Here is a 15,146-nt window from a genome sequence, read left to right as displayed (position 1 = left end):
GCAAAAACTCAGGAAAATGTCAAATCATCATTACATGCTGGATTAGCCAAATCTCTCTGCATTTCTCTGGATTTCCAACAAAAACTGTGAAGGTGTAAAAGATAGGACTTAAACATAGCTCCATTTAATGCCACTTCATCCAGCAACATCACTTTCGCAGTCTTTCCGTTCTCCTGGTCAGAGCAGGAGGTTTGAGACTGTGGGAGAGGATGAGAGAGTAAAACGGGAGAGGAGGGAGGACGGGGGAAGCGGACGAAGGAGATGAAAGCTGGTGCCAACTGTGCTAAAGGCCGACGGGGAATGCCAAGCAAACTTGGAAGGGCAGAGGAAGGGCGGGACATGGGAGGTGCTGTGGAGGAGCATAGGTGGTCAAAAAGAAAGGTGAAGAAGAGAGCACTGTTGGCTCAGACTGAAAGGAAGCCGCCATCAAAACTTTTATTAAATTACAGTTTAATTTTCTAGGGCAAAAGAATGAACAAAAGTGAACAAAGCTAATTTTCCATGCTTGGATTTCATTGTTTTAATTCTGTGAACCTCTAGTCACCATCAAAGGTCGTTGTCAGTATTTTGGCAATAGTTGAGGGCCAAATCATGACGTGACAAATCCACTGGCTCCAAACTTGACAGAGTCTTTTCATATGGTAAATTCAAACAGTCAATAACAATCTGCCTTTAGCTGGATTCCACTCTGAGTGGCATTCGATTGAGCGCGGCAGCAGCGACTGCAGGTCGGCAAAGGCTGCACACTAATCTCCTGGGAACACATTCCTCTGCTTGCTTTGGCATGACTCATATTCTGTCCCTGTGGGTTTCAGTGGATGTCCCTGCGATGTGAATTCAGTCAATGACAGGTTATGCAGCGCTCTAATGAAACAGTTGTTCACATGTCATATTCAGAACAGGAATTTCCTGAAAAGCCCTGCGCCTGCTGCGTATCTACCTCAAAACTCAGCTCTACAAGTTCAGCCTTGAACGGATTTGCCAGAGAGGAGGGCAGTCTTGATTGAAGATTAGGCCTTTAAGAGCTCCACTCATTTGACTGAACAGTATATGACATGAAGTCTACAATTAAACACTGCGCTGAGAGCTGGGATATACATTACCTAAGAAGCTTTGCCTTTAAATTACTATTAATAATTTACAAAAGAGGTTCAAGAGTTCAACGGTATCAAAGATGACATTAAGACTCTTACCTAAAACTTTTAATCCTCCAACATTCAGGGTTTGTGTATGCAACGATGTCTTTTTTTGATAAAGTGAAAGAAAGATCAAAAAGTGGTTGATGGGATGTCTCAGTAGCATATGACAATTCTTATAGGTATGTCGCTGTTATAAGTTTTATGTGCCATCGGAAGACCAGTGACATGCTGTTTTTAATGGCCAATATGCCATGAGACCAATTAGGGGTGGATAAACAGTATGAATTTGCCCTATGTTATGAATTTTGACTATACTGTGCTAATTGTAGAGCCCTGCCATGGCTTGACCAAAGAAAAAAAAAAAGTTGTCACAATTTTGTCCTGGAATTTCATGTAATCAGCTTGCGTCAGCCACTCGTCTGGAAATCATGAGAGCTCATGCTGCTCAACATTGAAATGAAGTGCCGCACAGTCAAGCTAGCACGCTGTGCTTGTGTAAAACATAGCGGTGGTGGATGAGCTTTAGGACAGAACAGATAAAAATATTCCTTTAGTTTTCTTTCTTCTTTGAGTTAGTTGATTCACTGTCTGCATCACAGCCTCTCAGCTGACTCCGGCCTGTGCGCGGGGACGTGGAGATGCTGCCCCGACACAGCTCATTTTGCTTGTTTGTGACAATTCGCTACAGTGCACACAACAAAGAGGAGGGAGAGTTGATAAAAAGACCTGTGCTTCTTACATTATATGAACGTGCTTCGTATTTAAAAAGCAAAAAATCATAATCCGTAAATCATGTCAGATGACTGAAATAAAACAATTTTATTTTATTTTATTTGAAAAGAAATGCCTTGTGTACTTTGTATATTTTTTAATATTCCACTTTGGCACATTAAATGTTCATAAAATACCTCTGTAATGTATGTGAAATATGTCCTAGTACTCAAAGAATACCACTGCTTTACCAATTCAGAAGCATTTATAATGATATTTTGAAAAATATGACTATAGCATGAAACAGTTACCATCCATGCTCCAAGTTATACTGTGACATAAATTAAAGGCCATACCGCCCAGCCCTAATTCCACAAGTCAATGTGGCACATCACCAAGAATTTACAACAAGAGGGAGGTCCCACATTGCCAGACTGATTGCGACACAAGTCACCAGCCATTTATAAGCAGCACACAGCAGTGGCACATGTCATGAAGAATTAATATTCTAGTGGTTCCTAAACATTTTTCTCTGCTGTACCCTGCTGGACACACATACCACCTCACTGACACCACCCATCATGCTCATGCAATGGATATTCTTTAACTATGAAAGTGGATACTGTCACAGTATTTTTGTGTCTAAGATACAGACCTTGTGTTCCTGAAATTCATTCTCATTCTTTAGGGTTGGTCTCTCTCTTTCAACTCTTTTTTAGTAAGTAGAGTTGGTATTCATACTTCTACCACTTGGCATGCCAGAACATAGATGTTTGAACCATTCATCTATTACTTTTAGTGATCAATTTTAACTTTTCTGTTTGTTTTCTGTCTTGCTAGCTAGTTTTCACATATTCTAAATTCCTACATGTGGTGCCAGTGGGAGTGCCAGTGGGAGGCTTGTTCTATTCTTCTTCCTAAACACAAATATGTGGATATATAATTTTTTTTTTCTCTGGATCATAACTTCTTTTTCAAATAAGCTGAGCTACTCCACAATCTTTCCACATACCCTGTGGCAACTGCCGAAGTACCCATGGGGTTTAAGTATTCCTGGTTGGAATTCACTGTGCTAGTGAAGAAGAGTGGTATCTGCCAGTGCAGCATGAGTGACATACCTTCTGTAAGTGCCATAAGCCAGTAGAACAGCAGTAGCATGGCATCAGTACAATTTGTTTCACGCACAATAGAGTGATCAAATCATGTTTTTACAACAAAATTAGCGCATATATGCATGTTTTTCTGTTTTATTCTTTCTCTCTGATGTTCACTGAAGAGCCTAAACTCAATTCATGTGTGTGCAGGAGAGTAGAGAGAAAAGTATCTTTAAAAGTTTGTGTGTTAAGCTCTCAGTACTATTGTAGCTCCCAGCTGAATCTCTGTGGTTTGAAGTTTAGTTTCTCCCCTGCATTACTGTTTGTACTTTAAGATATCTGCTTTATTTTACTGTTTCCTGTTCACTGTTGGCTGCTGATGAAAACCAAACACTTCCTCATTTTGTTGCTTCATAATAAAAGCTTTTAGATGACAAAAAGTGTAATTGTAAGTGTAATTTTTATTATGAAGAATTCATAGGAAAGAAAGTGTTTTACAGACCCAACATCAGTCAATACACACAATCAGGTGGGTGCACAATCCATTGCGCTGCACTGATGCACCAAGTCAAGCCCAGGTGTTGTCAAGCGTTATGTTTTCGTCACTGCCGATCAGAGCTGGGCCCAATAAATACCTGCTTTACTGCACAGTCATTTGACACAGGAATAAATGCCAATTGTACCTTGTTTATCAATTATTCTGCAAAACACTAACCTCTCTATATTGTGGTACATGTGTCAGATGAGTCTTTGTTGAATGCATCTAGAACAAATGTGAAAATATTTAACAAATGTGATGTGGTACTATGTGGTCGAACAACATTCTTCTCTACTAGGAAGGAGAACTACAGGAATGTACTCCTCTGCAGATTCATCATATAGCACTTCACAGACAAAAACTGTGGATGAAAACATGTCAGGGGTTTGTCAGATCAACTGTCGAGCCGTTATCAGTCTTTCGACAGCAGAGGACACGAGACAGGATGGAGTTGGGGGTGGAGGGTTTCTTACAGACAGGGCTGTCCTTCCTCTGGGCCGGTATGCTCTGCCCTGTGGAGTGATGCTCTATAAACCCGACCTCATTTGAGGTCTGTCTCCATGGTAGACGTCGCCACGGCCATCATTTAATTACTCCACACAATAAAACTCAACATCAAGGGCCCTCTGTTTAACTAGGATAAGGGGAACAGGAGAGGCCATCTTAAGTGGTGTCTGCTCACGCTGAGAGGCTGGCCGCCTGCTCAAGCGTCGCTTGGCGGGCACCGTGACCCCCAGGTCCAGCTGTGAGGCGGCTGCCAAGCGGCTCATGACTCGAGTGTATCCGAGGGAGCCAGGCATGCCACCTGGGCACTATCTGTTACGGTGGGACGCTGTTTACACAGGGGGCCGGAGGGGAGCATGGGAGGGTAGAAACAACAGAGTATAAATGTTTAGTGTGTGGATGTATCTGTGTACTCTTTTGCTTGTATAATTAAGTGTGTGAGACTGAAAGCAGGATTTGGAGAGAGACAAGTGGCAATTTTTTGCCTCTTTGTAAACAGAAGACTATTACTTCAGGCTGTCTTCATCTCCGAGTTAAAGGAGCCCACTGCTTCTTGCTTGTCAAATGTTTGGCACAGGACGCCTTCATCTACATGCTGTTTGTGTCTAAGAGCCCTCACAGGTCTGCTGTCTCCTCCCTCACAGGCTCATCCAAATACTCTTATTATACCATTTTACACCAAAATTAGTGAACATATGTGAGTCTTTTAAATGTGACTTAACTCACTAAAATAAGGAATTGGCCCATTTTCCCATTGCTAGTAGATGAGTTCTCTGTTCTTTTTCTGATGTGTCGCCAGAAAGCCGTGAGTCAACTCATGGCTGTTCAGGAGAGCAGAGAGAAAGAGATTTTTAAATGTCTCTATGTGTTTAGCTCTCAGTTCCTTTGTCGCTTCTAACTGAGTCTCTGAGGTATGAAGTTCAGTTTCTCTCCTGCGTCACTGTTTTTACTTTCAGGTATCTGCGTTACTTTACTGTGTGATGTTCACTTTTGGCTGTAGAGGAGTCATGCTACTGCTGATGAAAACCCAACGTTTCCTGATTTTTCTGCTTCATAGTAAGATTTTAGGTGTCTAACTAATGGGTGATTTTATTGTGAAGATTTTATAGGAAATAAAATGTTAATTGTTTCGATTATAAATACAAGCCTTCAAGCCGGTGCAAACTCCGCTGTGCTGTATGAAAAAGGAGAAAAAAAGGGGCTGACATGCTTTCATTGCCTCTGCTGAAAAGGGGTAAAAATTAGTGTGCTGATCCAGGTGTCATGTTTCCATTACTGCTGATCAGAGGAGGAGCCAGAAAATACCTGTGACCACTGTGGAGTAATTCAATTGGAAAGGGTACAGTCGGCATTTACTCCCCAGGTCGAAGTCAAAAGGCAGATGTGACTACTGGTGAAAATAAAAAAACGAAACAGAACAATTTGAAGCAGATGCAATCGTTGCATTTTGAGGTCTTTCTCTCCATGGTGGCCTCCTCTTCATGCTCCTCTCACTAGTTAATTGCAGCGCTGCCACATGGGTGCCATGACGCCGGCCTGCGGGCTGTTATTACCTCTGCCCTGTCATTAGCTCCTGCACTGTAGTGAGTTAAAGCCCGGAAAGAGCTGCAGCTCACACGGGACACAATGAGGATCAGTGCTGTCACATTCCCTACAATCACAGTTAACATCAGAACAGCTCTTCCTACTGGCCCCTCTCTTATCTCAAGGGGCCCTGCCAAAAATTCTGGACCCCCCAGATAGGGGTGGGTGATATATAAGTTTTGCCATCCTCACTGTCACATTCTGCCCTGACATGGATTTTGTACTGCCGTCATTACTGTGAGGAATGTTTTAGCATAATAAAACTACCGTGTGTTAGCATGCAGGAGGACGGGCCACACCAGAGTCCTTCACAGGTCCAGTTTTGCAAACTCAAACCTGCAAAGCTGAGGACCAGAACCAGCTAGATATCCGCAAATCAAATTGAGCTGCTGGTGTGCTTCCATAGTGACGACGAGCCTAATTTGTGGCTATCAAAAGCCAATACTTTTTGGCACTGATTATAGTGAGCAAAGTGAGCTTTTGATATTTTGTCCGCAATTAGGAATCCTCCACTGACTATTTTTAATTTTATGTTTAGGATGTGGGCCCAGACTTTGTGTCATAGATTTTCACAATAAAATCATAGCACCTGATTAGACTTATCAGCAGATAAATGTTAAAAATACCACACAATCATATTCTTTTCTGATATAAGTAATAAACTTTTTTTGCGGGACATTTTCACAAATTTCTAGTATACCCACTGGAAGTCAAAATCTGCTCATTTAATCATTTAATTTTAAATCAGACATAGAAAAACTGAGATTGATGGTTGGACCTCTGCAGAACCTCGACTTTCAGACTGACAGTCAGATGTCGAGGGCAATATAATAAGAGAGCCACATGACAGAAGGAGGAAGCCTTGGAAGACAGAAACACTTACCACCACTGAGCAGCTTCATGACCAGCCACAGCTCATCCTTTACCACGAACGAGGTGTAGTAAGACACGATGTTGGGGTGGTGGCACTGGCTCATGGCCTGAATCTCTTTCTGTTAGGAGGAAACAAAAAGAAAGAGCTGTGGATCAGAAATGTATTTAAGTTTTACATCAGAGCCAGTGTATTTTTATTAATGACTTTCCACTCATGAAACAGCAAGAAAACAACCATTTTCAGAGCTGGTAATAGCTGTGTTGGTAGTGAGATGAGTCACAAATTACACAATGAATACACCTTATGTTTTCATGCAAGACACATAGTGCCTGGTAGCAAAATATGCTCATTTGGCTGAAAAAGGTATGAGACAAGCCTGAAGGAAATAAACTGAACCCACTCACAATAAATACCTTTGATGCTGCAGCTATTCTTGAGATTTAGTGCGATACTTAAGATCTTAATGACGTCAGTAGTGAGAAGAGAAATAGGTTAGGTCAATATAATGCATATCTATGCAGAAGCAGAAAAACAGCCGGTACTCAGCCCTTTATACAGCTGTAAAGCTCTCTTTCTGTGTGTGTGTGTGTGTGTGTGTGTGTGTGTGTGTGTGTGTGTGTGTGTGTGTTTGGAAGGCAGGAGAGCTGAGGTAATGCTGGCACAGAAGTCTAATCCATCACTTCAGCACCAGTCTTGAAGTCATTTGAGGATAGACAAGCTTCCTAAGAAAAAGAAAATCTCGCTGACTTCGGAGTTGGAGCCACTGCTTCTGTTTCTGCATCTGAATATTTGACAAATGACTGAACCTGTTACTGGAGCTCCGTGTTAACACATAACATCTTGTTGCTATAAACAGACATTTAAATACATTTTCTACATTTTAGATATCAACATATCTAAGAATAATTCTGCACATCAGGCCTATTCAATTACCCTTTTAGAAGGGCAGATCTGAAAAAAGCAAAGTGCCAAGGGGCCAGATGTTTACATTTCCTATGTCTGACCTGTAAAGTTAGGAATTTAAATGTGTAAAACAATGCCCTTTTTTTAATCCACTTTATTAATTTTCACAGCTAGAAAAGAAACACTATGTACAAAAGTACAGGACACACAATGCACCTCTGTAATCCTGGATTAGAAGTAGCTTGTTGTTTTAATAAACAAAACTCCCTCCGATTAGACAGCCTGAGTTAAAACTTCTTACAACAATAAATCTCTCTGTGCTCAACAAGAGACACAACCAATGAATAGGCTCATTATCCTACTCGTAAAATGATGCCCTTAATGGTTAAATAATGTAAACACTCATAATCTTAGAAGTAGCTTGTTGATTTAATAAACACATGGCTGCATTTACTATTTTTCATATTTTTAAATGATAACAGGGCTGGACTGAGGTTGTTCCAGCCCAGAGAGATGCATGATAAATATCATCCAAAATGGTCTGTATCATATCAGTATATATTAACTGACAAATATTGGTAAAATATTATCTTCTTTGATAGATTATGTCAAATCATTTAATTTGTATTCTTAGGCAAAAGTTATTGCATTACTGAAAGATATTGCACAAGGTTGTGTCACCATTTTAGTGGGAGTGGTGATTTTTGCATTTCATTTCCACGGAAAAACCTGGGCTCTGTAACAAACAAGCGTGTTCTCTTTCGTCTGGGGAATATGATTTGTAGGATGCATCCTTGTAGCTTGTAGAGAGGTCCAGGGTCTGTTTGCACGTGCATCTTAATCATGTGTTTTTTCACTGTAGATGGAGCCTGGCCGGCTTTTTTCCCATCTTTCCCCAGTCTTAGTGCTAAGCTCTGCTGTGCCAGACCTGCAGTATTCCTGTATTGAATGCACAGAGGTGAAATCAATATCAACCTTCTCATCTAATTATGGGTTTCCACCACAAACAATCTTATTTCCCCAAAATTCAGTGTTTTAAAATAGTTATTGAGCGTTGTGTCATGACAGGTGCACCACAGGCCTGTCAGCTGAGCAACCTTAACACTTGAGAACATTTCTTTAATCAATAGATGCTTGTAAGTCAAAACGTAAGCAATCAAAGCCTGATGTCCCGTCAGCATAAATGCTTAGCTTACACAATGTGCATTAGCATTATCTGCTGCAGAGTCATCACTACTGAGCTGCTGGCCTTCAGCAAATAACTCCACCAAGAGAGGCTGTGGCAGGCAGGTGACATCATGATGCCTTCAGAGAAAAACACTCGACAAAGAGGGTTAAGAACATGAACTGAGTCATGGCAAGGGTGGATACAGACTGTAAATGAAACAAAGTCATCAGGCCATGACGGGTGCAGACATGTTTAAATGCAAACAGATCCAGAGAGGACAATAGTTATGTCCAACAGGTGAGACCACACACCGCCCGAACGCTTCTAAACTAAATCCGTTTTTGATTATCAAGCAGTCTAATAACTTCCAGTCTGCCGGGCCAGACGGCGAGCTCTGTGGGTTGTCTCCCCTATCATTCTTTCTCGGGATACTACGGGCTGAGAGAGAACAATAATGATATAGCCTGTTGGCTGCTAACCCACCCTCCCCTCCCTCTCTGTTCTCAGCACAGTGGAAGAGGTAGGTCACCACAGCGCTGTGGGCCAGGGTAACCCCAGAAAAGAAAAACAATGGGATAACAGGGAGGATATCGTGCTCTGGCAGTTGGCAGGTTTTCCCATCTTTTTTCCAGCAGACAATGTGTGAATCAGAGAGACTCTTTGTTGTGGGGATTAGGTCACTGTAAACCTATGCTGCGGCAAATGTTCTCATCGCTCAGTACCATTCATACGGCTTCTTTCTGTGTAACCTTCGATGTGCAACCTTTGACATTTGAGGAAATTTTGCTTTGTTAAAAAAATATTTTGCAGGACATCTCAATGCTGACTGGAAAACAGAGATATTTTTAAGCATTGCTGCAGGATATCGCGGGCAAACACTGTACAGTATCTACGTCAGAACCATTTGTATAAAGGCATAGGGTTGGGTATCCTTCAATAATTTTTTATATAAGTACCGGTAAGAAAAAGAAGAAAAAGAAAAAGAAAGTTACAGACCTGGGAGCAGCAGGGAAACTTTTATTCTGAGCACTTCTTCAACCTGGACAAGTGGACTAGAATGACGAAACGCATAGAATATCTGTACAGTATTGGACTCTATAAAAATAGTAATAACTCAAAATTCCTGTGGTAAAATATCCCTTTTATTGTGAAGGATTTATAGGAAGCGAAACACGGTTAATCAGCGTTTTACAGCCACTTGACTCAAGACAACTGCATATAAACACCTTCAGGTGGGTAGCACAGATGCAAATCCTTGTCGTGTTGAGCTGATGCCCTACCCCAGCTGACAGGTAACGAACGCAAGCGTCTTCCAGTTGGTGTGCATAGTGAAAAAAAAGCCAAACAAATGGATGCAAATAGATAATAAAAAAACAAATGTACAATGCTAGATTGTGCAGCACCGGCCCTTCAGCCCAGGGCTCCACAACGCCTTGCCAGAGCATTTCTGCCAGAAAAAAAAATCCCTATGTGGACACAGGGCTTAAGATGAGTTGTATAGTGAAGCTTAACCAACCAGTCCAAGAAACCATTAAGAAAAACACTTCAATGTGTCAAAGGCACACACTATTCTTTTTCATTTTTTCTTCTTCAGTGAAGTATTTCTCGTGAAATTTTACCGACACAGTAACTCACAATGTACAGGTCTAGTACAAATACAAATCATAGATATATCGAAATTGTTACTTTTCTGTTAAATCATCGTTTGAACCAAAGATCCAACTATGAATAGAATCAGCCAAACACTCTTTCCTTTGGCCTTTGTGCTCGGTTGTGGGTGTTGCAATGACCTCATCCTAAAACACGGGCATTCAGAGCAGTTTTGTTCAAACCAACCAACCTGCAAACCACAAGACAGTGACACACCTGTCTGCCGCCCCACACACAAAGCCACCTGCAGCACAAATGGCTTCAGTATCCTGTGATTAAATTTCCAGTTTAATATACAAGACACAGCTGACAAAACACATATGGCAACTTGTATCGGACATCATTGTAAATTGACTTTTAATAATCACCATCTGTGTTACATTCATAAGCTGCACGCCATTAGCATAGTATATTTCTCCCTCACCATTGCGCGTGCAGCTGTATAGCATCTATGAGAAGAGATTTTTTTTCAAATGAACAATTACTCTTTAGAAGAAGGAACAAGACAGGGAGATGCATGTTTTCCTATGCATATTTCACTATTTTTGGTTTTTAAGGATTATTATTTAATTTTTTACCTTGCAATGATAATGTTCATGCTATTACATGGTATACACAGCTGTTTAACAATTCATGCCAAAAACATGACATATTTTCTGCCTTTTGGCATAAGAAGTTAACTTCCATTAAGTAAAAGTTTGGTTTTTGTGAAGGGCAGTAGGCAGATGTCAGCCAAAAATTCAGATTAATAGCAACATCAGACCGTCCCTCCATCCCTTCATTCCACCCATCAAATAAAACTGTCTTCCTCTTCCTCATGGAAATCACATTTATAGTCTGTGGTAAGACTCTGTAACCTTTGACTCATATCTGTCCAACATGTCATCTCAAATTTTTGTTTTTATGAAAAAAGTGAGTAAAACAGGCATTCATTGTGACATGAGTGAAGGAATTTAGTTTTATTTAATGAACAAAACAGAAACTGTCCGTTCTATCTTATTATGGGTCTATAAATCTGCATTGATGCCCTGCAGAATCCAAGGAAACCCTTCAAGTAGCCTACAAATCACACACAAATTCTCCAGAAAATAGACCAGTCCACACCAATTGTTTGGGTTTTTTTTTATTAGGCCTGATCTTTGCAGTATTTGGTGTGTTTGCAGACCTTGAAACTGAGCAAAAAAATAAATAAATGACCTATTGTCACAAACTGAATACAGTGCTGGGTCACAAACTGGTGCCACAGAATCGCACTGATGGCAGACGCACAGAGAAGCCACTATAGAAGCAATGTTACGTCACTATCAGTTACTCAGAGCCTAACACACACTCACTATGACCCAATCTCACTGCAGCACGCACACATACACACTCACGAGAAACTATTGAGGAACAGAGACACTGCCGATTGAGTGCAAAATGTAATAAAATGTGATCTTAATGGTGAGAACACCAATATACCTCTGAATCACTTCCTTTAGCTCCATCCAGACCTCCTGCACTACAAGTAAATGTCTTCACCTCAACACTTGTGATATCTTTTTCAAGCCACTGTTACTGATTGGTATTGTGTTGTAAACCAGCTTTAACCACGTAGGAACACACCATAAACTAAGCTTCAATTAGGACTGTCCCAACTAAGGAGCCTTTTTGTCTAATCAGATTTGGTTGATTTGTTCTTTATTTTTCAGTTTAGTGCGCCACACTAAACTCTCATATCAGCCTACATGGCTTTACCAGTTAGAGTCACATTTTATCGCCTTTCTTCTTCATCTGTGCTGTGAACACATCAGATTTTCACACAGTCATAGGAAGTAAAAGTGTGCCTCCTCCTATAGATCAGTTATAAAATCTCAGCACACTGCAGAGAATCACTGCTGCAGCCACTGTCCAGTGTCGCCTGCCCAGCACACTCTGTGCCCCTTCACGTCATGAATTAAGGGTTTATTTCTACCTGCCCAGAGTCAGCGACTGTCCGAGCAGTGGAAAGACAAACCAAGATGCTTTAGACAAGATTTATTTTGTTTCTGTCAAGTTTGAAGCTGATGATGATGATGATGATGTTAAAATTACATTTCTGCAGAGGGAGTCTGGTATGTTTGGCGAGAGCAATAAATCAGCTATATCTGATCAAACAAAACATATGTTACTCTTCAAAAAAAACCTTTCCATAATGTTTTCAGACACTTAAAATAACAATTTTAGCCTGTAAGTGAGAAAAACAAGCACAAGCAAACAAGCAAGCATCACCTGCCCTGTACGCTCTGCAATGCACTGCAGCGAAGTGTCTCAGAGCACGTCACCTTTGCTCCGGTTCTATCACTCCTCTCCGCTTCTATCACGGTTAGTTTCGTGGTTTTAGGTGACTCAGAGACATGGTTGTACGTTTTACAGCATGCCATTCTGCTGCATTGCTCTGTGTATATTGAAGCAGCTAAAAACAAGAGCTGAAACTTGTTTACCAACTACTTGTTTCAACTTCTCTCATTAGTTAACCACTAGCGCGTGCTGTCACAATGACTTTTTTTAAATAAATGTGCAAGCTAATAAAAATATATTTATGATTCCTCTTATTTCTAATTCTTAATTGAAATGTTATCTCTGATTTATGTATGCGTCTGTCTGTTTTATCCAATTATTGTAATTCCCACTGACTGACAAAGAAAAAAAAAAAACGACTTCTCAACTGGAAATCTATGATTGATTACTCAAATCTTTGACTTCCCCAGGGCAGCCCTGGTTCCAATTAATAAATAAACTGAATAACTGTAACAATTATGTACTTATGAAAGAGGATATTTGAACTGTATCGCATGCAAATTGTAAACAAACCTCCTCCTCATCTGATCTCACTCAAATCACTCAAAAGCGCCTGTCTGTCAAACTGCTGTTCCAGGAATAACTACAACATACCACGGCGCACGGAGACATGACAGCTTATTTGTTTTTCTGACATTAAAAAAATGTCACAGGTAAGACTAAAGACCTGCAGGCTTCTTTAAAAACTCGTGGCATCCTCTTTTAAAGCTGCTTCTTTAGAGGATCAATCTGGGTTCAATTTAATGCTTCCTTGACGTTTAACCGGGTACCCAGCAGGCTGTGGAATTGGGGGGAAAACCACAGGCAGGAAATCCGACCTCGCTGTATTCCATGTGACCGCCTGCTCCGAGAATCCGGGAGCAACATTCCCCTGATTCATCCTCCAGAAATCGGGGGTGGGGTGAGGTGGGGAATGGTTCGTCCACGGTTTAGTATTGCCAGTGAGTAGTGAGAAACCTGCCAGTAATCTCTAGCCATGATCTTCCATGCACACCGACAGGCTTACACAGTATTTATTTCCCACAGGTTACTTTCACAGACGTTTGGATGAGACCTTTGAGAGAGGACTGGAAAAATCCATCAATCACTTTTCTGGTTGACAACAGCTCACTTCCCAAGAAAATCTCATGTCTACTACTGTTAAGTAACTGACACATTGAATTAAAAAAAAGATAATTTAACACATCCATTCTGTACATAAGAAACTCCTTTTGTAATTGAAAAAAATGAAAATTAAATGTTCAAAAAATAAAAAGAAACTCCTGCCATCTCCAAAGCAAAAAGACAACCCACAAACAAGCACCTGATCTATATGTGCAGTGGAGCTCGATACAATCTTTCCACCTCTTGAGCTAAATCGTAAACCACATGTCATACAGTAAATTATGTGCTGAGCTGCGGTGCAAGATTGCATTGAGGGTATAAAGACACAATACAGCCATCAGGAAGATGTCCCATGGTGGTCTAATAGTTTCCTGGCAGTAAGTGGAGTCCTCCTTCAGAGAACAACCGGAATAGTGTTTGAAGTGACGGGGATGATTGGAGGAGGGCTTGGAGAAAACGAGTAATGAAAAGCAGAGGTGGAACTAACCCCGTCCACACACACCAGACCACAGAGACAAAGCTCTAAACGCAATCCCGTGCTGTAAGAAAGTATAGCTCCCTTTGATCACAGATTAAAAAGCAACAAGGTCATAAAAAAGTCCAACTGTAATCATGTTTAATTGCTCCTTTATGTGGTCAAAAATAATGTCAGTGTGTTTTTTTATGTATTGTTAATTGTTAGAATCCTCCCTTTAGTCTCAGACAGCTGTAGGGGCGTGTCTCTGTCTGCATTTGATTGACAGCACCTGGCAGGCTGAGCCCTGGCAGGGGAACAAGAGACAATATAAACAAACTTGCGTTGTGGACCTACATGTGATGGGTAGACTGCTGGTTGTTCGTGATATTCAAAAGTAGGGACCATACCAGCATCTAACTGGACCAAATTGACATTTGCGGGTACACAACATGCTGTTTAATTTGCTGCAGCTAATTAGCCATTTAGCCTGCAAACTGACATTAGCAATGCACCTTTCCCCAATGATTGTTTGGGAGGTCGTTCAATAAGCTAAGGACGAGATGTGTTCATGTTCGTAAGTTAGATAAGGAGAAGACAAAACCAGACAAAATCCTGTGTGTGTTAAGAGTCATTTGAAGCCGTTAATCACTCAATCAAGTTAATCGATCGTTAGCAGCCAGTCTGCCACATGGCGTGGCTAAAGTTTGTAGTGCTAGCAGCAGCAGTCTGCTGTCCATCTTTGTGCTTGTTTTATGCCAGTTTAACCTGATACATTCAACCTTATTTTTATTTTCTACATCAAATCCTGACAAACTGCGCTGGTTTTAAGAGCTGTCATCTGTCCCATTTTGCTAATAACAACATCCAGGTCAGGACCATCGGGGCATAACAGCTTAGAGGCAACAGTTGACTGGAATTGTACATGAACAATACTGTACACTGATAAATAATTTAACCGACTAGTATTTCTGGTGCCATCGAGCAAGGGTAGCAACATTTAATTCTATAGTTGGCTAATCACGTACATCCCGATTAAAGACGATTATAAATGCAATTTGAGACCTGTTTCAAGTCCATACCGACAAAAAAGTACAAGCACAG

The 15,146-nt window shown here is 40.9% G+C and overlaps 1 protein-coding gene across 2 annotated transcripts in view; it reads right to left on the bottom strand.

Annotated features, from left to right (window-relative positions):
• oxsr1b (oxidative stress responsive kinase 1b) overlaps window positions 1-15,146 on the bottom strand; it is a 53,986-nt gene that overhangs the window by 25,145 nt on the left and 13,695 nt on the right. For both annotated transcript variants that reach the window (XM_084747218.1, XM_084747217.1), the window contains exon 3: window positions 6,454-6,562. In XM_084747218.1, the coding sequence (XP_084603344.1) occupies window positions 6,454-6,562 (109 nt within the window). The remainder of the gene's footprint in view (window positions 1-6,453; window positions 6,563-15,146) is intronic.

Source organism: Lutjanus erythropterus, chromosome 21 (genome assembly GCF_056507025.1).
Source record: "Lutjanus erythropterus isolate fLutEry1 chromosome 21, fLutEry1.hap2, whole genome shotgun sequence".
Lineage (NCBI taxonomy): Eukaryota > Metazoa > Chordata > Actinopteri > Lutjaniformes > Lutjanidae > Lutjanus > Lutjanus erythropterus.
This window is presented reverse-complemented; position numbering and strand designations above follow the sequence as displayed.